Below are 26,860 nucleotides of genomic sequence, written 5' to 3'. Positions count from 1 at the left end.
TCAGAAAACCATGCCTTCCAGTCCATCCCCCATGAACATCTTATAAAGGGCCATAAACTTGGCCACAAACGCCTCCAAGTGATAAATGGTTTTGCTGCCCAGCTGCAGTCGATGCTCATAATAGGCTGCCATCTGCGCCACCTCCCCTTTCAGCTGCCCATCGCAGTTGTGTAAGAGCTCTGAGAGCAGGCCCTACAGGAGGAAGGGAGACTTAAAAAGCAGTCTGGGGGAAAAATAGCCAAACTTGCTTATGCCTCTCCCTCATAAAGGAAAAGTTTTAATGTAGCTTTTATGTCTGTATGCCATGCATGTATATATGTATATATGTATATATATATATGTATATATCTATTACTTTTTTGTACGAATCAGCAGTTTTCAACAAAGCCAAAAACACCATGTATACAATAAAACCTGGCACTTAATCAAGGCTTTCAAAATTCCAAACACAGAAAGTCCCTTGCAACAGTCTGAATTAAAGGATCGATTTTTGTTTTGGTTTGCTTTATTGATGATGTGGAAGAAAGATGCAGAAGAAAATGTATTTTGATATAACCGACATTATACAGACTGAGCAAATTGTACATATGTATTTAGGAATACATATGTGCACACACAGAAATATGTGTGTGTGTGTGTATTTGTAAATAATTAATGAAAAAGTAGCCATGAATTTTAAAGGGGATGGATTGGAGTGAGGAAAGAGAAAAGGGGTAATTATATTATAATCTCAAAACTAAAATAAATGGTTAAAAAAGTAAATTGTATCTTAGATTTTGATCATTTTCCAGGCTAGAGATATGCAATATAACATTCTCTTGAGACCGTGGCACCATGTAGGGAATCACACCAGTCACATGATCATTGTGGCGACAGTCCATATCTACAGCACATTATCACTGACCTGTGCTGTCTGATGGGTAAGTCAGATGCACTAAATGCTCTTCTGTTCTTTCAGACAAGGTCTCACTGTGGCCCAGGCTGATGTGCTCAAGAAATCCTCCTACCTCATCCAAGTGGCCACCAGATCTGGCTACGTCATTTGCATGACATGTTCAACTTATTAAAGGTTTATCAGGAGAAAAAAAAAAAAAAGAAAAAACCCTCATAAGTTGAGAGAAGCTGTGTACATTTGCACGAGGGTACAAGGACCTAAGAACCAAGAGAGTTACTGTCGTATTCATTAATAACAATTTAAAGTTGTACCAATAAAGTACACACACACGCACATACACACACAGCACTTGTTACTAGGTAAAAAGAACAAGTCTATTCAAAGCATTAACACTGTATATGGAAGACAACATTGTTCTTTTGTGAATTTCGTATCATGTGAGTTTGTTCACATTACTGTGCAATTTCAATAGAATCAAACTGCAAATTCCCTAATACCTGAAATCAGTAAATTTAGCTAAGCAGCCAGCAGAGTGATCCTACAAAGTCTAGACTGGACCTACATCCTCGGCCTCATTTCTCCACGTACACCACGTCTTTCCTGGAACACCGGTTTCCCATCCACTTATACAGTTCCATCCTTAGTGCTGAGTGTCAGCTGGAAAAAACCTTTCCCTGAGCAGCCGACCATGGCTGTGCATAACTCGGCTCTTTATTATTATTATTTCACCTTCCTTTCTTTAAAGACTCAAAGCATTATGAAATATTCTTCACTTGTCTCCCATGAACACAGCATCACAACTGAGGTATTCCCTCCTGTCTTCTGTGGTCCCCTAAGGGTGCCTGGCACATAGGAAGACTGCATCTGTAGAATTACTGAAATGCTAAAACTGATGATGATGTACCTTAGCATTACAAAAGCGCTGTGATCACAGGACTGGTGTCAGGTTATAGCTAGGAATGTTCAAGATGTCAAACAGGGCCACTTACCTTCATTATCATCTCAGGAGGAATACAGTGAGTGAGAAGCTCATAGAGCCTCCAGTGGACTTCAAGGAGCCTAAAAAAAAAAAAAAAAGGAATTGGCACTTTGTGATAAAAAAGGAACAATTTTAATGACCCAGCTGGTAAGGTCAAGTTTCTTACTTGATTTATCACCCAGCTGTAGACAGAAGCTGCCTGACTTGTGCTGTACCAATGAGAGACAGCCCCAGTACATCCACTTCAGTTTGTCTTCTCAAGCAGTCTCTTTCTGTAGCCCAACTCGCCTGGGCCTCATGTAGCTCATGCCAGCTTTGAATTGGTAGCACTCTTTCTGCCTCAGCTTCCTAGGATAATCCACCAGGGCCAAGGACCAGTTCAGTTTTTGAAAGCTTTTTTCCATACATTTTAACAGTAGGTATTTATAATAAGGGCTCCTCATTGTATCACTCACAATAGTACTGAAGAGAAATCAAGACTTCAGGGGCCTAAGAGATGGTTTGAGAGGTAATCTGCTTGAATTACAAATCTAATAACCTGAGTCTGATTGCCAAGAACCCATGGTGAAGGGCCAAAATGATTCCTGGAAGCCGTCCTCTGATCTCTACGGAGACACACTTATGGCTGTGTGCGCTTATGAGCAAGTACATGCGAGTAAACACAAACATGGACACACATACACACACACACACACCCAAATAAGCAGAAAAATAAAAATTAAAAAGAAAAAAAAAAGAAATCAAGAACTTGAAATGTGGAACTTGAGCTCGTTCACACCAGAAACTAAATACACTCACTCTACTGATGAATCAAGTACTGTTTATGCAGCTTAGAATTTTATGCTTAAAGTATCTACAGAGAGGCTGTGAAAAGACTGGCCTGTCTCCAGTCAACCACACAAGAGATGAGGTAATGTCAGCATGAAGTATGAACCTAGTCTATAAACTAAAGCAGGGACACAAAGCTGACCTTCACAGAAGGGACAAGCAGAGCTCCCGGATAACCACAACCAGGATAAGCCAATACGAGTGCAAACCCGAGTCCCTAACTCAGGCTCCCCTCATGGCATTTTCAGGAGGGTGGGACGGAAATGCACATACTGCATGTCAGAACAAGAATAAATAACGATATTCCCTAAACTCAGAAAACAACTGTCTTTGTCTTTCTACAATGCATTACCAAGAAAAAAACAACTGTCCAGGGTTCTGAATAAGCTACTGCAGATGCTCCACTGCAGGTGAATCAAGACAGGGATTTAGAAGTTCTCTCTTAAAAGCACAGGTTCAAACTCCTCTCTTTGTCACACAGAGTTCAGCACAGCAGCAGCACAAGGTCTCACTAACCACGTGCACTAACTGACAGAAGAATCTCCCGAACCCTAACTCATCAGAGAGCTACCTAGAATCACACACTCCTCTCACCACTGTTTTCATCTAAACCACGGACGCTCAGGCTCTCATGGCTGCACTCAAGTCTATTCTGCACCCTAAAAATGATCTACTCCCCCTAGGGCTCAAGGCAGCTTGCTTCTCAGCTGTGACGGGCAAGGATGAGGCTGTGCTTCAGTGAGGCTGAGGAAATGCCACACTGCAACAGCAGGGGACCTCAAAACTGTCGTGTTTATTCAGAGCTATGGAGCCTGTCTTAGTTCAGCTGCCATAAAAGAAACAACTAGTGGCTGAGACATTTCAGTCCTGTCCACTACTGAGTAAGAAACCCACAGAAAGGAAACAGCTTTGGAGTGTGGCACAACGATGCTTTCTAAGTACTTCGTATTTCTCACCACAGATCCTGTCCTTGGGCATGAGCAGTGACTTGCAGTTCTGGACCCACAACGTACAATCTCTTTGATCTCTGTACCAAAGCACAAGTGCCCTTGGCAGGACAACAAACAGTATCTCCAAGAGAGAAACATTTGGCTAAGTTAGCTCTCAAGCTGGAAGCTCAGTGTCTTTCTAGCACATTCCGCATCAATTACAAAGCAATTACAACAACGACAATTGTTCTTTCAGCCTGAGCACACTAGGCACTTTATGCTGTGCAATAAAACTAAGAGACTTTCTTGGGGGGGGGTTTAAGAGATGAAAAAAGTTCAATTTTACATGCTAACATATTAAAGAAAAGCATAAACTATACATACTAACTACTTAGGTTCACTATATTTCAAGTCTTACATGCAATTTTTTCCCCTTTCAAATGAGGCTCTGTTGCCAGGAGGCCGCTAGTTAGTTCCCTGCCACTTAGCCCCGAAATAATCACACAGAAGATGCATTAATCAAATCACTGCTTGGCCCATTAGCTCTAGCTTCTTACTAGCTAACTCCCACATACTAATTTAACCCATTTCTACAAATCTGTGTATCGCCTCGAGGCTGTGACTTACCGGGAAAAGTTCCATCTGGCTCCAGAGGCTACATGGCTTCTCTCCAATCTGCCCTTCTTTCTCCCAGCATTCCATTTAGTTTTCCCCACCTAGTTCTCCTCTGCCCTATCAGGCCAAGCCAATTTCTTAATTCATTAACCAATAAAAGCAACATATAGACAGAAGGACCTCCCACACTAATGCTCGGGAATTATTGTAAATGTCATGTGCCTCCCTCATGCTGTTACCTCTGTGGAGTCTGCTGACTGACGATAGCATTTGCAGTCTCCCTCAGATACACCTCCCAGTCTGTCTCGGGGATTTCTTGGTCTTCAGTAAAAGGGTATCTATGACACAAGAGAAAATACATTAACCGCACATCGTCATGCTCCAGATGCTCCCTGTGTGACGGCCCCACTCACTGCTGCACTCTGCAAGCTTCACACATCAGTAAGGCTTTCCTGAGGTCCCAGCAGGACTTCTCTGCCAGCCTGTGAGCCAGTTTCGAAGGAAGAGCCAGATCCTCCTTCTTGCAGACACTGGATAACACACTGCAAATCTGGAAGACAAATCAACAAGGAGGAAACAATGTCTAACATCTGTCCGCATCGCTGTGGAGCCTTTCACAGTGCTTCTGCCTCCTACAGGACGCCACGTGCTGCTGCTGTACAGTCTTCACTGTCTATTATGGTGAGCGCTGTCTACTGGGAGAATCTAGTACATGTTATTGACAGCTGTTAAGATGAAAGGGAAAACAGTGCACTGACTCCCACAAAGGAACCAGGGATTCTCATGTTCTCTACATCCCTTATGCTCCCATTTCCCCTATGACAAACTAAATCAGCTTAAGGTAAAAGACATTAAATACTTCATCAGACTTATGCACTGAATTCATAACACTCATATGTTAAAAGATAGATGCAAGAGAACATGTTTTATGTTTGTATTTACACATCACTCTGTACACCTAACTAATGGCTGACCTTTGGGTCTGTCTGCAGCTGCCCTTAAATGGCTGATATGCTTCACCTTGTTTTAGAAAACAAAATTTGAGCTAAGATATTTCTGGAAAGCTTAACATGACTTACGTCATCAATGCTGGGAGCAGGCACACAAATTGCCAGGCACCCATGGCAGATCGGGGAGATCACCTTAGATGTGGAATTGTAACACAAGATCAGCCTGCAGGTGGACATGTACTTCTCCATGGTACTGCGCAAGGCATGCTGAGCATCCTTTCTGAGTTTGTCCACCTCTGTCAATAAAACCACTGGGTCAAAAAGAAACAAACCAGCTTCAACTGGAGGGCACTCAAGCGTTAAGTCACCATCTGCCTTTACTGTGTCCTCATTAATAGGTGTGACGTCCTAAATAGATGGCTGATATTCTACTTTCACCTCCGCAAAGGGCAGAATCATATGTTTTAAAATGTTATAATCAAACAAGACTAAGAAACCCTGGTGAAAATGAAGTTAAATTAGGACTTGTCACTTCATCTCAGCTTTTATCATAACAAAGTTGCAAGACAAGGATGTGCTGATCTATGCTATAAACTCAAGGAATTTGTTAATACTTTGGAAATCTCTGATGCAAGAGTCATAGCCAATGGGTACAGTCAACAGGAGAATCTGGGAAGACATACAGGAAAATTGCATCTAGCTGCAATCGAGGACCAGTCAGCCCTAAGTGGTTCAGAAACTGTGAGTAGGCAGGGGGTGAATCCAAACAACATCAATGTGTAAGTCAAACTCCATTCCCACTTCCATAAAAAGAACAAAGACAAAGACACATCATGCCTGAGTGGGAGTGAAAAGAGGAATCCACAACACTTGTCCAAGCTGTGAGAATGTGAAACCACAGACTGCCCACAGGACACACAGGATCACAGCCAGTGTGAATGCAGAAGCCATAAGCAGGAGCAGGCCCCACAGGGCCCAATCTGTGACTGAGAACATGGGACCCTGACACAGTGGGAATGGAGCAAGTAGGAGGTTCTGGAACAAAGGCACTTCCTGCTAAGAGGATGCTCCATGCAGAGCCCAGCAGTGGGAGCAGAGTGAGCAGAATAGGAGAGACAAGGACAAGAATGTAGAGTGTTAGGAAATATGGGTTCCGACTTTCTGAAGAAAAAACACAGAAACACCTAAGCCCCAAACATAGAAAAACCCTCTCTGGCCTCCTACTTTCAAACCCTACAAAAAAGCCTATTATTTTTTTTTTATGTTTTGTTAAAGATGGTCAATAGAAAATAATCACATTGAATTCAGTTTTAAGAAAATAATTACTTTTCACGTAACCATAAATGTAATGGACAAACATGCTAATCTAACTTTGGAGCATGAAGACCTGAGTTGAGCTCCAGAAACCATGTAAAAAGATGGTCATAAAACTCAGAGCTGGAGAAACAGAGGCAGCTGCATCCCTGGAACTCAACAAAACAAAAAATATACCAAGGAAGGATGGGAGCCCACATTCAGTATCTGATACTTATTCCAGACAGGATTGACTTTTTAGACAGCTTTGTTTATGCTCACCAACACTGAAAGAGTCAGGATAGCTCAACAGAACTCATGCAAGGAACTGCAAACTATGAGCTCTGCAGAGCGATCAGACTTCAGTGACAGCACAGGCTGTGGGTCAAGCAACCAGCTTTACTCTAATCTGCTCTGTGGACCAAGCTTCCAAACGTACAGCAATATTTCAAAAAATAACTCTAAGCTGGAGGACAAGGAGGGTAAACTATTTTTTTTTTGTTTTTGCTAAAAATGTAATTCCTACTACTTTTCTAAAAATATTTAGTAGCAGTTTACCTAGGATTAACTTCAAGGTGGTAGTTTCTGGCAATGGTGCTGATTTCATTTTTTTTTTTTAGATGGAGTCTGTGAATGAAACAAGAATCTGCTCAACATTTTCTTACTGGCTATCTTCTTTTTCTCAGGTATAACCAATCACCACTAACTACCTGAACAGTCTTCCATGTTAACACAGAAATAAAGGAAAAATATATTCATGTTCCACGGCAAATAATAACATAGAGGAAATCTCATGCACACCTGTTTTACTCCTTCCACTTAAAAATGTGTCTCTGCGAGAGCGGTGAGTGCCTGCCAGCCGGGCAGGCCTCAGGGTCCCCTGTAAGGGAGTCTGGCACCTTCAGCTCCGGCACCAGGCTTCCTGCGCGCTCCTGGATACCACCCACCCCCTGCTCCATTCATCCTGTTGGCCCTAGATCATTGGGCTACCAGCGGCCCTGTTTAGTTGCTGAGGAATCCCATCAGGATGGGTGAGTGTGTGCTACCCAGGGGCGGACTGTCCTGGAAGAGAGCACAAAACCCCTCCCCCAGCTCCTTCTGCAGGGCTGTCTTTCTTTCGCACGACCCAGCACCCCCAGCACCCCTCCCCAACCCTGCCCCGCTTTATGCTAGGACCAGTGCTCAACTACAGTCATAAGCTCCTAAACTAAGGCGACCCACCCAGAGCGGTGAGTGCCTGCCAGCCAGGCAGGCCTCAGGGTCCCCTGTAAGGGAGCCGGGCACCTTCAGCTCAGGTGCCAGGCTTCCTGCGCGCTCCTGGATATCCCCCCCCCCCCCCCCTGCTCCATTCATCCTGTTGGCCCTGGATCATTGGGCTACCGGCGGCCCTGTTTAGTTGCTGAGGAATCCCATCAGGACGGTTGTGGAGGAATCCCATCTGGACGGGAAAGGTTCCTGCTTCTACACTGAAGAGATATACCCTGAGAGTCAATCACAGCAAAGTCTGGACCAAGAGACCAGGCCTCTCCTGGCTCCATTTGAAGGAAGAGATGGGAAGGCACCAATACAAGAATTCCTCCAACAATCTGAAAGGCAATATGACACCACCAGAAACCAGGGATCCCGAAATAAGAAGAATTGTACACTCTACTCCTGAAGAAATAGAAGAAATCGACTCAAAAGTGAACTATATGAAAATAATAGAGGACCTTAAACAGGAGGTGAAAAACTGCCATAAACAATTAGAGATTACAAACAAAAAGGTAGAGGAAATGAATAAATCGCTGAAAGATACGCAAGAAAACCAAGAGAAACAAGAAAAAGCAATCAAACAGGTTAGGGAAGCGGTTCAAGACATGAAGAATGAAATGGAAGCAATGAAGAAAGCACAAACCGAGGGAAGAATGGAGATGGAAAATCTGGGTAAACGAACAGGAATGACAGAAACAAGTACTAACAACAGATTACAAGAGATAGAAGAGAGACTATCAGACACTGAAGATACCATAGAGAAAATAAACACACTGATCAAAGAAAACAGCAAAACCAACAAATTCTCATCACAAAACATTCAGGAAATTTGGGACACAATAAAAAGACCAAACCTAAGAATAATTGGAGTAGAAGAAGGAGAAGAAGTGCAGCTCAACGGTACAGAAAATATACTTAATAAAATTATAGAAGAAAACTTTCCCAACCTGAAGAAAGAGGTACCTATGAAGGTTCAAGAAGCATACAGAACACCAAATAGGCTGGATCAAAAAAAAAAAAAAACATCCCCTCGCTATATAATAATCAAAACACAAAATACACAGAATAAAGAAAGAATATTAAGAGCCGCAAAGGAAAAAGGCCAAGTTACTTATAAAGGTAAACCTATCAGACTTACACCTGACTTCTCTATGGAAACCATGAAAGCCAGAAGGTCCTGGATAGATGTACTGCAAAAACTAAGAGATCATGGATGCAAGCCCAGACTACTATATCCAGCCAAGCTTTCGTTCACTATAAATGGAGAAAACAAAATTTTCCAGGATAAAAACAAATTCAAACAATACGTAGCCACAAATCCAGCCTTACAGAAAATTATAGAAGGAAAATCACTAACCAAGGAGTCCAACAATGCCCACAATAACTCAGACATCTAGAGACTCTTCACCAGCGCAAATCAAAGAAGGAAAACACACAAACCCTACTACTAAAAAAGTGACCGGAGTTAACAACCACTGGTCATTAATATCACTTAATGTCAATGGGCTCAACTCACCTATAAAAAGGCACAGGCTAAGGGATTGGATACGAAAACAGGATCCAACGTTCTGCTGTCTACAAGAAACACACCTCAACCACAAAGACAGGCACCTACTCAGAGTAAAGGGCTGGGAAAAGGCTTATCAAGCAAATGGTCCTAAGAAACAAGCAGGTGTGGCCATACTAATTTCTAACAAAGTTGACTTCAAACTTAAATCAATCAGAAGAGATGGAGAGGGACATTTTATACTCATAACAGGAACAATTCATTAGGATGAAGTCTCAATGCTGAATATCTATGCCCCGAATATAAAAGCGCCCACGTATGTAAAAGAAACATTACTAAAACTCAAGGCAGCCATCAAACCACACACACTAATAGTAGGAGACTTCAACACTCCTCTCTCACCAATGGACAGGTCAATCAAACAGAAACCTAACAGAGAAATTAGAGAATTAATGGAGGTAATGAATCAAATGGACTTAACAGACATCTATAGATTATTCCACCCGAAGAGGAAAGAATATACCTTCTTCTCTGCAGCTCATGGAACCTTCTCGAAAATTGACCACATACTCGGTAACAAAGCTAACATACACAGTTACAAAAAAATATTAGTAACCACCCGTGTCTTATCAGATCACCATGGATTAAAGTTAGAATTCAACAACAATGCTACCCCCAGAAAGCCTACAAACTCATGGAAACTGAACAGTCAACTTCTGAACCATACCTGGATTAAGGAAGAAATAAAACAAGAAATTAAAGGCTTCCTTGAATTCAATGAACATAAAGAAACAACATACTCGAACTTATGGGACACTATGAAAGCAGTGCTAAGAGGAAAGTTCATCGCACTAAGTGCCCACTTAAAGAAAACAGAGAAAGCACATATTGAAGACTTAACAGCCCACCTGAAAGCTCTAGATAAAAAAGAAGCAGACTCACCTAGGAGGAGTAGAAGACTGGAAATAATCAAACTGAGGGCTGAAATCAACAAAATAGAAACACAGAAAACAATCCAAAGAATCAATGAAACAAAAAGCTGGTTCCTGGAGAAAATCAACAAGATTGATGAACCCCTATCCAAACTAATCAAACGGCAGAGAGAGAATACGCAAATTAATAAGATCAGAAATGAAAAGGGGGACATAACCACAGACAGAGAGGAAATTCAGAGAATCATCAGATCATATTACAGAAGCCTGTATAACACAAAACTGGAAAATGTAAAAGAAATGGACATTTTTTTAGATAAATACCATATACCAAAGTTACACCAGGACCAGGTGAACAATCTAAACAGACCTGTTGGTCGTGAAGAATTAGAAGCTGTTATCAAAAACCTCCCTACCAAAAAAAGCCCAGGACCAGATGGTTTCAATGCGGAATTCTACCAGAACTTCCAAGAAGAGCTAATACCCATACTCCTTAATGTATTCCACAATATAGAAACAGAAGGGTCATTACCTAATTCCTTTTATGAAGCTACAGTTACTCTGATACCAAAACCACACAAAGACTCAACCAGGAAAGAGAATTACAGGCCAATCTCACTCATGAACATCGACGCAAAAATCCTCAACAAAATACTGGCAAACCGAATCCAAGAACACATTAGGAAAATTATCCATTATGATCAAGTAGGCTTCATTCCTGAGATGCAGGGCTGGTTCAACATACGAAAAGCTATCAATGTAATCCAGCATATAAATAAACTGAAGGAAAATAACCAAATGATCATCTCATTAGATGCTGAAAAAGCATTCGACAATATTCAACATCCATTTATGTTAAAAGTCTTGGAGAGATTAGGGATACAAGGGTCATACCTAAATATAATAAAAGCTATATACAGCAAGCCGACAGCTAACATCAAATTAAACGGAGAGAAACTCAAGGCCATCCCGCTTAACTCAGGAACACGACAAGGATGTCCACTCTCTCCATACCTCTTCAATATAGTACTTGAAGTTCTAGCAATAGCAATAAGACAACATAATGGGATCAAGGGGATTCGAATTGGAAAGGAAGAAGTTAAACTTTCGTTATTCGCAGATGATATGATAGTGTACTTAAGCGACCCCCAAAACTCCACCAAAGAACTTTTACAGCTGATAAACAGCTTTAGTAATGTGGCAGGATACAAGATCAACTCCAAAAAATCAGTCGCCCTCTTATACACAAAGGATAGGGAAGCAGAGAGGGAAATCAGAGAAGCTTCACCATTCACGATAGCCACAAGAGCATTAAATATCTTGGGGTAAATCTAACCAAGGAAGTGAAAGATCTATTTGACAAGAACTTTAAGGCATTGAAGAAAGAAATTGAAGAGGATACTAAAAAATGGATGGACCTCCCTTGCTCTTGGATTGGGAGGATCAACATAGTAAAAATGGCAATTCTACCTAAGGCAATTTATAGATTCAATGCAATCCCCATCAAGATCCCATCAAAATTCTTCACAGATCTGGAGAGGACAATAATCAACTTTATATGGAAAAACAAAAAAACCCAGGATAGCCAAAACGATCCTATACAATAAAGGATCTTCTGGAGGCATTACCATCCCTGACTTCAAACTCTATTACAGAGCTACAGTAATGAAAACAGTGTGGTACTGGCATAAAAACAGAGAAGTCGACCAATGGAATCGTATAGAAGACCCGGATTTTAACCCACAAACCTATGAACACCTCATTTTTGATAAAGGAGCTAAAAGTATACAACGGAAGAAAGAAAGCATCTTCAACAAATGGTGCTGGCACAACTGGATGTCAACCTGTAGAAGAATGAAAATAGACCCACATCTTTCACCGTGCACAAAACTCAAGTCCAAATGGATTAAAGACCTCAATATCAGCCCGAACACAGTGAAAAGGATAAAGAGAAAGTGGGAAATACCCTACAACAGATGGGCACAGGAGATCGCTTCCTATGTATAACCCCAGAAGCACAGACATTAAGAGCAACATTGAATAAATGGGACCTACTAAAACTGAGAAGCTTCTGCAAAGCAAAGGACACTGTCACTAAGACACAAAGGCAACCTACTGACTGGGAGAAGATCTTCACCAACCCCGCAACAGACAAAGGTCTGATCTCCAAAATATATAGAGAACTCAAGAAACTAGACTTTAAAATGCTAATTAACCCAATTAAAAAAGGGGGCACTGATCTGAACAGAGAATTCTTAACAGAAGAAGTTCAAATGGCCAAAAGACACTTAAGGTCATGCTCAACTTCCTTAGCAATCAGAGAAATGCAAATCAAAACAACTTTGAGATATCATCTTACACCTGTCAGAATGGCTAAAGTCAAAAACACCAACGATAACCTTTGCTGGAGAGGTTGTGGAGGAAGGGGTACCCTCATCCATTGCTGGTGGGAATGCAATCTTGTGCAACCACTATGGAAGTCAGTGTTTCGGTTTCTTAGGAAATTCGGGATCAACCTACCCCTGGACCCAGCAATACCACTCTTGGGAATATACCCAAGAGATGCCCTATCATATGACAAAAGCATTTGTTCAACTATGTTCATAGCAGTATTATTTGTAATAGCCAGAACCTGGAAACAACCTAGATGCCCTTCAATGGAAGAATGGATGAAGAAAGTATGGAATATCTACACATTAGAGTACTACGCTGCGGTAAAAAACAATGACTTCTCGAATTTTGCATGTAAATGGATGGAAATAGAAAACACTATCCTGAGTGAGGTATCCCAGACCCAAAAAGATGAACATGGGATGTACTCACTCATAATTGGTTTCTAGCCATAAATAAGGGTCACGGAGTTTACAATTGGTGAATCTAAAGAAGCTAAGTAAGAAGGGGAACCCAAGGAAAAACATATAGTTATCCTCTTGGCTAAGGGAAGTAGACAAAATTGCCAGGGAGAAAATTGGGATCTTGGGGTGGGGTGGGTTGGGGGTAAGGGGAGATGGGGAGAGAAAAGTTAGAAGGGAAGGAGGTCGGGCCTTGGGAAAGCAGGAGGATTGGGATAAAGGAAGGTTGGACAGGGGAGCACGTAACCACAATTCTTAGTTAAGGGAACCACTTTAGGGTTGGCAAGAGACCTGACCCTAGAGGGGCTCCCAGGTGCCCAAGCTGAGGTCCCCAGTTAGTTCCTTGGGCAGTTGAGAATAGGGAACCTGAAATGACCCTATCCTTGAGCAATACTGACGAATATCTTGCATATCATCATAGAACCTTCATCTGGTGATGGATGGAGATAGAGACAGAGACCCACACTGGAGCACTGGACTGAGCTCCCAAAGTCCCAATGAGGAGCAGAAGGAGGGGAACATGAGCAAAGAAGTCGGGACCACGAGGGATGCACCCACCCACTGAGACAATGGAGCTGATCTATTGAGAGCTCACCAAGACCAGCTGGACTGTGACTGAAAAAGCATGGGATAAAACTGGACTCTCTGAACATGGCGAACTATGAGGGCTGATGAGACGCAAAGGACAATGGCAGGGGGGTTTGATCCTACGTAATGTGATGGCTTTGTGGGAGCCCAGCCAGTTTGGATGTTCACCTTCCTAGATATGGACGGAGGTGGGAGGTCCTAGGTCTTACCACAGGGCAGAAAACCCTGACTGCTCTTTGGACTGCAGAGGGAGGGGGAAAGGAGTGGGGGGAGGGGGAGAAGGGTGGGAGGAGGGGGCGGAGGGGGGGAGGAGGGGGAGGGAAATGGGAGGCTGGGAGGAGGTGGAAACTTGTTTTTTTTTCCCCCTTTCTCAATAAAAAAAAAAAGAATCCTCCCCTAAAAAAAAAAAAAAAAGGCAAACTGAGCAAATCATGAGGAACAAGCCAGTATGCAGAGTTCCTCCATGATCTCTGCTTCAGTCCCAGTCTCTAGGTTCCTACCTGGATTTTCTGCCCTGTCTTCTCTTCATGATGGACTATAAGCTTTAAGGTGAAATAAGCCCTTTCTTTTAATCATACTGTTTACCAGCAATAAAAAAGCAAATTAGGACAGCACCTCATTTTCTAAGAGGACCCATCAAGCTACCAGCACTCTCTGAGAGCTGCCAATGGGACCTATGTGCCCCTTTCAGAGCTGTTTTATTATGACATACTCCAAGCTGTATAAACTATTTTAGGCATTGTCACCAATTCATTACTTTCTTATCTTCTCCCTCTTTTTCTCTTCTCCAGTTCCACCCATTTTCTTTCAAAACCATAATTATTTATTGTAGTGGGAGCTGCGGGCTGCGTTCCTGCTGCCCAGATCCCAGCCACCAGCTAGCTTTACCCCAAATAACAAGACACAAATTGTATTCATTTAAACACTGCCTGGCCCATTTGATCTAGCTTCTTACTGGCTAATTCTTACGTCTTGATTTCCCACTTCTATTTATGTGTGTAACACCCCAAGGTGTGCTTACAGGGAAGATTCTACCCTACGTCCATCCTGGGTTGGAGCTTCAGTGCATCTGCCCCAGAGAGGAGAGGAAATGGCATCTGTCTGAGGAATCTTACCTCACTTCCTCTTCCTCCCAGCATTCTGTTCTGTTTACTCCACCCACCTATGTTCTAACCTATCAGGGTCAAACAGTTTCTTTATTAATTAACCAATGACCTTCCTCCATCAAATTATGGTGGATTAAAAATTCCTCTCTCTCTTTCTCTCTCTAATTTTCAGTCACTTATCTCTTAATGAACACCGGAGGTGATTTTTGTGACTTCACGATTGTGAACAGGATTCTGATGAACATGGGGGGGGGGGGGTCTCTCTACTAAGAAGACCTTTATCCTTTGGAGTACATGACTAAAAGCAGTCTAGGTAGGTCTTATGGGAGTTCTATCTTTACATTTTTAAGGTGTTTGCACTAGTGTGTACGAAGGTTCCTCTGCAATCATATCCTGACCAGTGTTTGTTACTGTTGGGACAAACAAGGGATGTGAGCTGGTCATCACCATGACACAATCATCCATAGTGACGTGGGAACCACAGTAAATGGGAGCTGAGTGCCCTAATGCTAAGTTCTCTCACGTACCTTTGCCTGACAATATTTTCTGACTTAGAGCCCCGATTTAGCTTCTAATGTACAGATAAAACTCAGTTCTTCAGGTTTTATCAAGCTCTTCAAATACTCAAGGCTGCCTTCCTGCTCCACTGAGTACTAATGAAGATGGGCACATTTCTTGTGTGCTAGGATGAAGAGTCTATGCGGTGGGCAGAGAAAGCACCTAAGATTTTTCCCACACTCCTTTTCTCATAGATTGGCTTTCTGGGGTGCTGCTTAGTCTACCTCCACCTGTAGGATAGAAGCAGAGACCAGAGTAGATGCTAATGCTTGAGCCTAAGTACTACTTTTGATTTGTCATTGTGATCGGGTAATAATTTATAATAGCAGACAGTATTATTTTAGTTTCTATAAAAGTTGTTTTGATTCCCTGGGCCTCAGAGCAAACCCTTTTTAGAACTATTGGTTTATCCTTGAGACTTTGAGAAATATTTATTATATATTCATCTGAGAAGACTGAAACTCAGACAATTCAGGACTTTTAACTGTGTTAAGCCTCCTACAGCAGTATGTTTCCTCAAAAAGGCAATGTCACTTGATGAATAATCAACTTGTTATTTATCTCTCTGCTGTTGGAAGGTAATACTAAGTCAGCCAAGGACATCTCCAGAAAAGCACTCTTATCAATAGAAATTAAATGGTGTATGATACAGAATGTTCTGTTCAATTATATTCCAAAAATAAGACAGAAAATAGTTCAATAAACCTGGAGTTGATATCTGATTTTAGATATTTTTCTCCCTGTAATTTGATTTAACTTCGGTCTTGTTTAACATTTAAAAATTTCTACGAAGTTTGAAACATAGATGCTGGTATTCATTTGTCCAATTAAAAATAACCCTGTATGCTTTATGGCCTGAGAAGCAAAAAAAAAAAAAAAAAAAAAAATGTGTCTCTGCAATCCCTCTCAGACAACTGGTGTGAGATGACGGCCATGTATCAACTTAAAGTATGCATGTTCTACAGCAAATTACTTTTGTGGATTTTTACTTTGACGACACTGTGAATGTATGTTTCATCTGATGAACTGATCTATGTATACTACACACACACACACACACACACACACACACTATTTCTTAAGTCATAGGCAGCCAGTGTTGGGGAGGGGTGCATATCTGACCAGAACTGAAAATCCTTGCCAGGGAGACCTGAGACAGCTAACTTCATAAGCACAGGACTGAGTCAGCAACCTGGGCTGGAGTGGACCTGGGATGGCAAACTCTACTGGAGCAGGACAGAGCCAGCGACCTAGGCCAGAGCAGACCTGAGACAGTGAACTCCACAGGAGCAGGTACAGCAGAGCAACCGGAGCAACCACTGAGGGAGTGTGCCAGAGCCAGAGACCTCTAAGGGTTCAGGAAATGAGTCTGGGACCTACGAGGAGATAGGTAGGAATCAGTGACCTCTGCAGGACTGGGGGTGAGTCTGAGATCTTTGATGGAATAAACCTGAGCCAGAATCCCTGCAGGTCCAGGTGTGAATCTGGGACCTCCCAGAAACTGGTCCTGAGACAGGAACTCTGAGGGTCGGGGTATGAATCTGGGACCTCCAATGGAGTGGGCAGGAAACAGAGACCTCTGCAGGTTTGGGCATGATTCTGGGACCACCGAGGGAGTAGGCCTAAGTCAGGACCTCTGCAGAACCAATCCCAAGTCAGAGACCTCGACAGGATCAGATCCAAACAAGGGACATTTATAGAAACAGAGCTGAGCCGGGAGCCTAGGCAAGAGCAGGCCTGAGACAGCGACTCCATAGTAGTGGAGCAAACCATGGGAGCACTGAGCAACCTAGGAAACACAGAGTGACTAACGGGGTGACTGAAACCCGTGGCACTGACTGCACCACAAGGAACAACCACCTGAGCCTTGCATCTACTGGAACCTGGAAGATTGATCACCAGAGCCACAGACAGTCCCAACTACACCAATCAGAGTAAAAGATGAGTAGACAAGGTAAGAACACACAATACCACAAAGAGCAGCACATCACCAGTAAAACCTAGTGATCCTATAACAGCAAGACTTGAACAAACAAATATAGATGAAGTAGAAGAAAATGACCTAAAAAATAACTTCAGGAGAATGTTTGAGGCCATTAAAGAGGAAATGAGAAATTCCCTCAAAGAAATGGAGAAAAAGACAAACAAAAAAATTGGAAGACATCAACAAATGCCGTAAAGAAAACCAAGAAAAAGTAATCAAACATATGAAAAAAACTATTCAAGACTTGAAAACTGAAATAGACACAACAAAGAAAACACAAGTTGAGGAATTAGAGAAACAGAAATCATGAGAAAAAGATCAGGAATCACAAATCAGCATAAATATCAGATTACATGAGATGGAAAAGACGATCTCAAGCACTAAAGATACAATAGAGGAAACAGACTCACCACTCAAAAAAAAAAAGCACTAAATCTAACAAAAGCTTAACACAAAATATCCAGGAAATATGGGACACATGGAAAGACCAAACCTAAGAATGATAGGTACAGAAGAAGGAGAAGTCCAACTCAGAAGCACAGAAGATATATTTAACAAAATCATAGAAGAAAACATTTCCAACCTAAAGAAAGTTATGCCTATGAAGATACAAGAAGCTTAAAGAACACTGAACTGATTGGATAAAAAAATAATTCCCTTACCACAAAATAATCAAACACTAAACATACAGAATAAAGAAGGAATTTTTAGACTGCTAAGGAAAAAGGGCAAGTAACATATAAGGCAGATCTGTCAGAATTACACCTGATTTCTCAATGGAGACAATGAAAGTCAGAAGGACCTGGTCAAGAGTTATGCAGATATTAAGATGCCCTCTTCTGGTCTGCAGACACACACAGACAGAATATTGTATACACAATAGATAGATAGATAGATAGATAGATAGATAGATAGATATTAAGAGACCACAGTTGCCACCCCAGACTACTATACCCAGCAAGACTTTCTTTCAATCACCACAAAAGGACAAAACAAGATATTCCATGACAGAACCAGAATTAATACCACAAATCCAGCACTACTCAAAGTAGGAGAAGGAAAACTCTAATCCAAGGAATTTGGCTACATCAACAAAAACACAGACAATAGAAGATCTCACAGCAGCAAATCCCAAAGAAGGGAAAAGGATACAAAATAACATTTCCACCAAAGAAAACTAAAATAACAGGTGTTAGCAATCACTGGTTGTTAATATTCCTTAATATAAATAGACTCAATTAACCTAAAACGTCTATATAGTCCTATAAAGTCCTATAAAGAGAAACAGAGAAGTTGACCAATGGAATTGTATAAAAGACCTGGATTTTAACCCACAAACCTATGAACACCTCATTTTCGATAAAGAAGCTAACCAGCCTGGTCAACAGAGCGAGTTCCAGGACAGGCTCCAAAGCCACAGAGAAATCCTGTCTCGAAAAACAAAACAAAACAAAACAAAACAAAACAAAAAAAAAAGCTAAAAGTATACAATGGAAGAAAGAAAGCATCTTCAACAAATGGTGCTGGCACAACTGGATGTCAACCTGTAGAAGAATGAAAATAGACCCATATCTATCACCATGCACAAAACTCAAGTCGAAATGGATTAAAGACCACAATACCAGTCCAAACACACTGAACCTGATAGAAGAGAAAGTGGGAAGTACCCTACAACATATGGGCACAGGAGATCACTTCCTAGGTATAACCCCAGCAGCACAGACATTAAGGGCAACATTGAATAAATGGGACCTACTAAAACTGAGAAGCTTCTGTAAAGCAAAGACACTGTCACTAAGACAACAAGGCAACCTACTGACTGGGAGAAGATCTTCACCAACCCTGCAACAGACAAAGGTCTGATCTTCAAAATATATAGAGAACTCAAGAAACTAGACTTTAAAATGCTAATTAACCCAATTAAAAAATGGGGCACTGAACTGAACAGAGAATTCTCAACAGAAGAGGTTCAAATGGCCAAAAGACACTTAAGGTCGTGCTCAACTTCCTTAGCAATCAGGGAAATGCAAATCAAAACAACTTTGAGATACCATCTTACACCTGTCAGAATGGCTAAAATCAAAAACACCAATGATAGCCTTTGCTGGAGAGGCTGTGGAGGAAGGGGTACACTCATCCATTGCTGGTGGGAATGCAATCTTGTGCAACCACTTTGGAAATCAGTGTTTCGGTTTCTCAGGAAATTCGGGATCAACCTACCCCTGGACCCAGCAATACCACTCCTGGGAAAATACCCAAGAGATGCCCGATCATATGACAAAAGCATTTGTTCAACTATGTTCATAGCAGTATTATTTGTAATAGCCAGATCCTGGAAACAACCTAGATGCCCTTCAATGGAAGAATGGATGAAGACCTTAGGGCTGGCAAGAGACTTGAACCTAGAGTGGCTCCCAGGAGCCCAAGGCAATGTCCCCGTTAGTTCCTTGGGCAGATGAGGATAGGGAACCTGAAATGGCCCTATCCTATAGCAATATTGACGATTATCTTGCATATAACCATAGAACCTTCATCTGGTGATGGATGGAGATAGAGACAGAGACCCACACTGGAGCACTGGACTGAGCTCCCATGGTCCCAATGAGGAGCAGAAGGAGGGAGAAGATGAGCAAGGAAGTCAGGACCAGGAGGGGTGCACCCACCCAGTGAGACAGTGGGGCTGATCTATTGGGAGCTCACCAAGGCCAGCTGGACTGTGACTGAAAAAGCATGGGATAAAACCGGACTCTCTGAACATGGCGAACAATGAGGACTGATGAGAAGCCAAGGACAATGGCATGGGGTTTTGATCCTACTTCATGTTTTGGCTGTGTGGGAGACTAGCCAGTTTGGAGCGGGGAGGACCTTGGACTTTCCACAGGGCAGGGAACCCTGACTTCTCTTTGGACTGGAGAGGGAGGGGGAGAGGAGTGGGGGGAGGGGGACAAGGGTGGGAGAAGGGGGAGGGAAATGGGAGGCTGGGAGAAGGAGGAAACTTTTTTTTCCTTTTTCTCAATAAAACAAAAGTATGCATGTGCTACAGCAAATTACTTTTGTGGATTTTCACTTTGACGACACTGTGAATGTATGTTTTATCTGATGAACTGATCTATGCATACTACACACACACACACACACACACACACACACACACACACTCTTTCTTAAGTCATAGGCAGCCAGTGTTGGGGAGGGGTGCATATCTGACCAGAACTGAAAATCCTTGCCAGGGAGACCTGAGACAGCTAACTTCATAAGCACAGGACTGAGTCAGCAACCTGGGCTGGAGTGGACCTGGGATGGCAAACTCTACTGGAGCAGGACAGAGCCAGCGACCTAGGCCAGAGCAGACCTGAGACAGTGAACTCCACAGGAGCAGGTACAGCAGAGCAACCGGAGCAACCACTGAGGGAGTGTGCCAGAGCCAGAGACCTCTAAGGGTTCAGGAAATGAGTCTGGGACCTACGAGGAGATAGGTAGGAATCAGTGACCTCTGCAGGACTGGGAGTGAGTCTGAGATCTTTGATGGAGTAAACCTGAGCCAGAATCCCTGCAGGTCCAGGTGTGAATCTGGGACCTCCCAGAAACTGGTCCTGAGACAGGAACTCTGAGGGTCGGGGTATGAATCTGGGACCTCCAATGGAGTGGGCAGGAAACAGAGACCTCTTCAGGTTCGGGCATGATTCTGGGACCACTGAGGGATACAAAATAACATCTCCACCAAAGAAAACTAAAATAGCAGGTGTTAGCAATCACTGGTTGTTAATATACCTTAATATAAACAGACTCAACTAACCTAAAAAGTCCATATAGTCCTATAAAGTCCTATAAAGAGACACAGGTTAACAGATTGAATAAAAACATAATCCATCCTTCTGTACATACAAGAAACACACCCCAACCTCTAAGACAGACATCACCTCAAACTAAAGGGTTGGGAAAAAAATTTTCAATCAAATGGACTGAAGAAACAAGCTCGTATAGCTATCCTAATATCTAACTAAATAGACTTCTAAATAAAATCAATCAAAAGAGACCAAGAAGGACATTTCATATTTGTCAAAAAAAAAAAAAAATCTATCAAGAGGAAATCTCAGTACTGAACACCTATGCCCTGAATACAAGAGTACCATTATAAGTAAAAGAAACACTTCTAAATCTTAAATCATACATTAAACCCCACCCACTAATAGTGGGAGACTTCAACACTCCACTCTGACCACTGGACATGTCTGCCAGGCAAAAAATTTACAAAGAAATAAGGGAACTAACAGATGTTATGATTCAAATGGACTTAACAGACATCTATAGAAAAATTCAGTCCAAACATAAAAGAATATACCTTCTTCTCAGCACTTCGTAGAACTTTCTCAAAAATTGACCACATACTAGGTTTCAAAACAAACCTCTACAGATAAAAAAAAAAAAATTGGAATAACCCCAGATGTCTTATTGGATCACCATGGCTTAAAATCAGAATTCCACAGCAACACTAATTCCAGAAAGCCCCCACACACAAGGAAATTAAACAACGCTCACCTTAACCATCATTCGGTCAAGGAAGAAATAAAAAAATTAAAGACTTCCTAAAATTTATTGAAAATGATGGCACAACATACCCAAATTTATGCAACACAATGAAAGCAGTGTTAAAAGGAATGTTCATAAATGCCTACATAAAGAAGCTGGAAAAATCTCACACTAGTAAATTAAAAGAACATTTGAAAACTTTAGAAGAAAAAGAAGCAAACTGACCTAAGAGAACTAGATGGCAAGAAATAATCAAATTAAGAGCAAAAATGAACAAAATAAAAACAAAGAAAACAATACAAAAATCAATAAAACAAAGAGTTGGTTCTTCGAGAAAAATAAACAAAACAGACAAACCTTTATCGAAACTAACCACAAGCCAGAGAGAAAATATCCAAATTATCAAAATCAGAAGTGAAAGGAGGGACATAACAACAGACATGGAGGAAATCCAGAGAATCATTAGGTCATATTTCAAAAACCTGTACTCCACAAAATTAGAAAACTTAAAGGAAATGGACAACTTACTGGATAAATAATCACTTACCAAAATTAAACCGAGACCAGATAAGCAAATTAAACAGACCTATAACTGCTAAAGAAATTTAAAAACAGTCATCAAAAGTCTCCCAACCAAAAAAGGTCCAGGACCAGATGGTTTCAGCTCAGAATTCTACAAGATTTTCAAAGAAATAATAACAATACGCCACAAATGACTCCACACCATAGAAACAGAAGGAACATTGCAAAGTTCTTTTTATGAGGCTACAGTTACCCTGATACGCAAACCACAGAAAGACAATACTAAGAAAGAGAATTACAGACCAAACTCACTCATGAACATTGATGCAAAAATACTCAATAAAATACTGGCAAATCGAATCCAAGAACACATCAGAACCATCATCCACCATATTCAAATCAGCTTCATCCCAGATATGCAGGGATGGTTCAACATACAAAAATCTGTCAACGGAATCCACTACATAAACAAACTGAAAAATAAAAAACACATGGTCATCTCATTTGATGCTGAAATAGCTTTCAAAAAAAAAATACAAAGGACATAACTAAACATAATAAAGGCAATATACAGCAAGCAAACAGTCATCATCAAACTAAATGGAGAGAAACTACCAACAATCCCACTGAAATCAGGGAAAAGACAAGGTTTTCCAGTCTCTCCATATCTATCCAATATAGTTCTTGAGGTTCTAGCTAGAGTAATAAGACCAAAAAAAAAAAAGGAGATCAAGGGGATACAAACTGGAAAAGAAGTCAAACTCTCACTATTTGCTGATAATATGATAGCTTACATAAGCGACTCCAAAAATTCTACCAATGAACTTCTACAACTCATAAACATTTTCAGTAATGTAGCAGAATACAAGATTAACTCAAAAAATCAATAGCCCTCCTTTATACAGATAAATGGGTCGAAAAAAATTAGAGAATCAAATATCACCATTCACAATAGCCACATATGGCATAAAATATCTCGGGATAACTCTAAGGAAGACTTGTTAGATAAAAACTTTAAATTTTTGAATAAAGAACTTGAAGAAGACACCATAAAGTGGAAGGATCTTCCCTGTTCTTGGGTAGGTAGAATTAACATAGTAAAAATAGTAATCTTACCAAAAGCAATCTACAGATTCAATACAATGCCCATCAAAATCCCAGCAAAATTGTTCACAGACCTCGAAAGAACAGGACTCAACTTCATATGGAAAAGCAAAAAATCCAGGAGACCCAAAACAATCCTGTACAATAAAAGAACTTCTGGAGGCATCACTATCCCTGACTTCAAACTCTACTACAAAGCTACAGTACTAAAAACAGCCTGGTGTTGGCATTAAAAAAGACAGGCAGACCAATAAACCCGAATCGAAGACATGGATATTAATTCACACACCTACAAAATCTGATTTTTGACTAAGAAGCAAAAAATATCAAATGGAAAAAAGAAAGCATACTTAACAAATGGTGCTGGCATAACTGGCTATCAACTTATATAAGAATGAAAATAGACCCATATCTATCACCAAAAAACTTGCACAAAACTCAAGTCCAAATGTATCAAAGACCTCAACATAAAGCCAGCCACACTGAACCTCATAGGAGAGAAAATGGGTAGTACACTCAAATGCATTGGCACAGGAGACCACTTCTTAAATATAACCCCAGGAGCACAAACACTGAGAGAAACAATTAATTAAATGGGACCTCCTAAAAGTGAAAAGCTTCTGTAAAGCAAAGCACATGGTCAACAAGACAAAACGACAGCCTACAGAATGGGAAAAGATCTTCACTAACCCCACATCAGATAGAGGTCTAAGCTCCAAAATAAACAAAAAGCGCAAGAAATGGGTCATCAAAAGAACAAATAATCTAATAAAAAAATGGAGTATAGACCTAAACTGAGAACTCTCAACAGAAGAATCTAAAATGGCTGAAGGACACTTAAGAAAATGGTCCACATCCTTAGTCATCAGAGAAATGCAAATCAAAACAACTCTGAGATTCCATCTTATACCTGTAAGAATGGCCAAGATAAAAAACACTGATGACAACTTATGCTGGAGAGGTTCTGGAGAAAAAAGAACACTCCTGCATTGCTGGTGGGAATGCAAGCTGGTACAGCCCCTTTGGATGTCAGTGTGGCAATTTCTCAGAAAATTAGGAAACAACCTTTCTCAAGACCCAGTAATACCACTTTTGGGTATATATCCAAAGGATGCTCAATCATGCCACAAGGACATATGCTCAACTATGTTTATAGCAGCATTGTTTGTCATAGCCAGAACCTGGGAATAACCTAAATGCCCCTTGACTGAAGAATGGATAAGGAAAATGTGGTTCATTGACACAATGGAGTACTACCAGCAGAAAAACATAGTGACATCTTGAAATTTGCAGGCAAATGGATCGATCTAGAAAATATCATATTGATTGAGGTAACCCTGGCCCAGAAAGACAAATATATGTACTCACTCATAAATGACTTTTAGATATACAGCAAGCAAACCCAGACTACAATTCACAATCCTAGAGAATCTAGACAACAATGTGGACCCTAAGAGAGACACAGATGGATCTAATCTACATGGGAAGTAGAAAAAGACAAGATCTCCTGAATAAATTGGAAGCATGGGGACCATAGGAGAGGGTTGAAGGGGGAAGGAAGAAGCTTGGAGAAGAGCAGAGAAAACTTTATAGCTCCATAAAATAAAGTATTTAAAAAAAGAAAAGAAAGTCCTTGCCAGAAACATCTGCCGAGCCCTGACAAGAGATGCTTACTGTGATAGGTTGAGCTCAAATCTCAATTTTTTCACCACGACACCATAAAGTTCTTGTAGGATACACATAATTCTTGTATTTTTTCCAGCACCTGATGGCCCATATACTAGGAGGTGAGGAAAGTCACCAAACTGCACCTAGCGAAGAAAGAACAAGGCATTTTACTTTGTCGAACCCAGGTGCTCCAGGTTAAACTACTTCTAAAGCACTAAGGAATTTTGTTTACTATCCGACTCCAATAGAAAATTCATCAAACTCTCATGTTTGCTTTCTCTGGGCACTAATTTAATCTAACTTGCACGAACAACACAGAACATGCAAGGCACAACACTAAATGCTTAAAGGCAGGAACTCCCTCAGCAAGCTCTCTGAAGGGCACTTTCAAAAATGAGGGCTGATGGGAATGTGGAACTGATCTCTGTAACTCAGATAGATGCTTGTCTTGCCTGGGTTCCCAAAATGATTTTCTTGCTAAGAAGGGGGTACACTGATTCCCTTGCAAGTTCATTTGTAGGGTACAGGAAGACTGCACATAAGGGATGCTATGGGAAAGAGTGTGTTATCAAACAGCAATAAGACAATGACATCAAACTAAAGGGCACTATGGGCATGGGGGCTTGATCCGATGAGAAGATGTAGACTTTAAAAGTAAATTCATTAAGGCGTAGGAATAGTATACTAACCCCTGTCCTAAGAATATAAACAAGTAGCCACAGGAATCAATAAAATGTGTCCATCCTATGGCTAGGAAACTTAACCTTGAAGCTACTGTAAAAACCGGTGTGCAGACACATGAAGTATAATGCTCGATTTTTATATTATTGCACGCATTATAAGAACAACAACAAAAAAGACAACTAAAACATATCTTCCACTTCCCTCCCGATTCTTCCAAAAACTCTCATATGGAGGATAGAGGCACTAGGTAAACTAAGTCCTCGTTTTCAGAAAGGACTTAGCTGTGATTCCGAAGAGGCTAGTAACTACGAACAGGGTGCAGGGCACTGTCCCCTCCATCAGCCCGCCATCTAGCTACCTGCAGCAGGAGAGCCTGTCGGCCCCAGCCCTTCCTACAACCGGGGTTTGCAGCCTCCGCCAGGTCCGCACCCCCAAGCTCACGGGACCCCGGGCAGCAGAAGCAGCACTCCGGGGAACTTGTCACTTTGGGTCCCCCTAATCCTGCAGCGCCCGCCTTCTCACTCTCTTCCGCGGGCTTTTCAGGAAGCAGCGGACGTGCCGGCCTCCGCCGTCCCGGTCTGCTCACCAGGTTGCTCAGCTGCACCGCCTGTTCCTTGTGATAGTCCAGGCGGGCGAGGGAGCACGGCCGGTATTTGTCCACCCAGAGGCTCATGGCAGCTGGAGTCCCACCGGTGGGCCAGCCAGCTAGACGAGTTTCCCGCGAGCTCCAAGCCGCGCGTCACTTCCGGCAGCGGACGACTTCCGGATTAGGACTGTGGTACCCGAATGGAGCCTGAAATAGTCACCAGCAAATCCCGCAGCAGCCTCTCCACCCAGTTCCCACGCTCCGGTCCAGCACGGGAAATTCATGGTGCAATCCTCGTCCATTATTCTCACCCTCTGGGACATTTTAGACAAAATTCGATGGAATTGAAGACACATCTATGACAGTCTAGGCATCCAATCTGAGGGTTTAGGAAGTTTCCTCCATTTCATTCATTCATTCATTCATTCATTCATGTATAAATTCATTCAAATTTATGCCACAGAAATTTATCTTTATTTGTAGAGTTGCTTTTCTCTTA

General features: G+C 41.6%; 1 protein-coding gene across 1 annotated transcript; it reads right to left on the bottom strand.

Annotated features, from left to right (window-relative positions):
• Positions 1–26,448, bottom strand: LOC121465160 (replication factor C subunit 3-like). Its single transcript, XM_041678356.1, has 9 exons — positions 26,362–26,448; positions 25,098–25,234; positions 7,048–7,116; positions 6,644–6,659; positions 5,326–5,604; positions 4,660–4,796; positions 4,486–4,584; positions 1,885–1,954; positions 1–192 (listed from the first exon to the last, which is right to left on the bottom strand). Exons 1-9 carry the CDS (start codon positions 26,446–26,448, stop codon positions 1–3), a joined length of 1,086 nt encoding a protein of 361 aa, XP_041534290.1.
• Between the last annotated feature and the right edge of the window lie 412 nt (positions 26,449–26,860).

This window comes from Microtus oregoni, unplaced genomic scaffold (assembly GCF_018167655.1).
Source record: "Microtus oregoni isolate MIOR12 unplaced genomic scaffold, Mior012 000029F_ref0000214, whole genome shotgun sequence".
NCBI classification, from domain to species: Eukaryota; Metazoa; Chordata; class Mammalia; order Rodentia; family Cricetidae; genus Microtus; species Microtus oregoni.
This window is presented reverse-complemented; position numbering and strand designations above follow the sequence as displayed.

Coding starts and splice junctions, on each gene's coding strand:
- LOC121465160 (XM_041678356.1), bottom strand. CDS start 26,448: ATGAGCCTCTGGGTGGACAAATACCGGCCGTGCTCCCTCGCCCGCCTG. Junction 4,797..5,325: donor CTGCTCCCAGCATTGATGAC/GTAAGTCATGTT, acceptor TTTGTCTTCCAG/ATTTGCAGTGTGTTATCCAG. Junction 1,955..4,485: donor AGTCAGCAGACTCCACAGAG/GTAACAGCATGA, acceptor TTTTTTTTTTAG/GCTCCTTGAAGTCCACTGGA.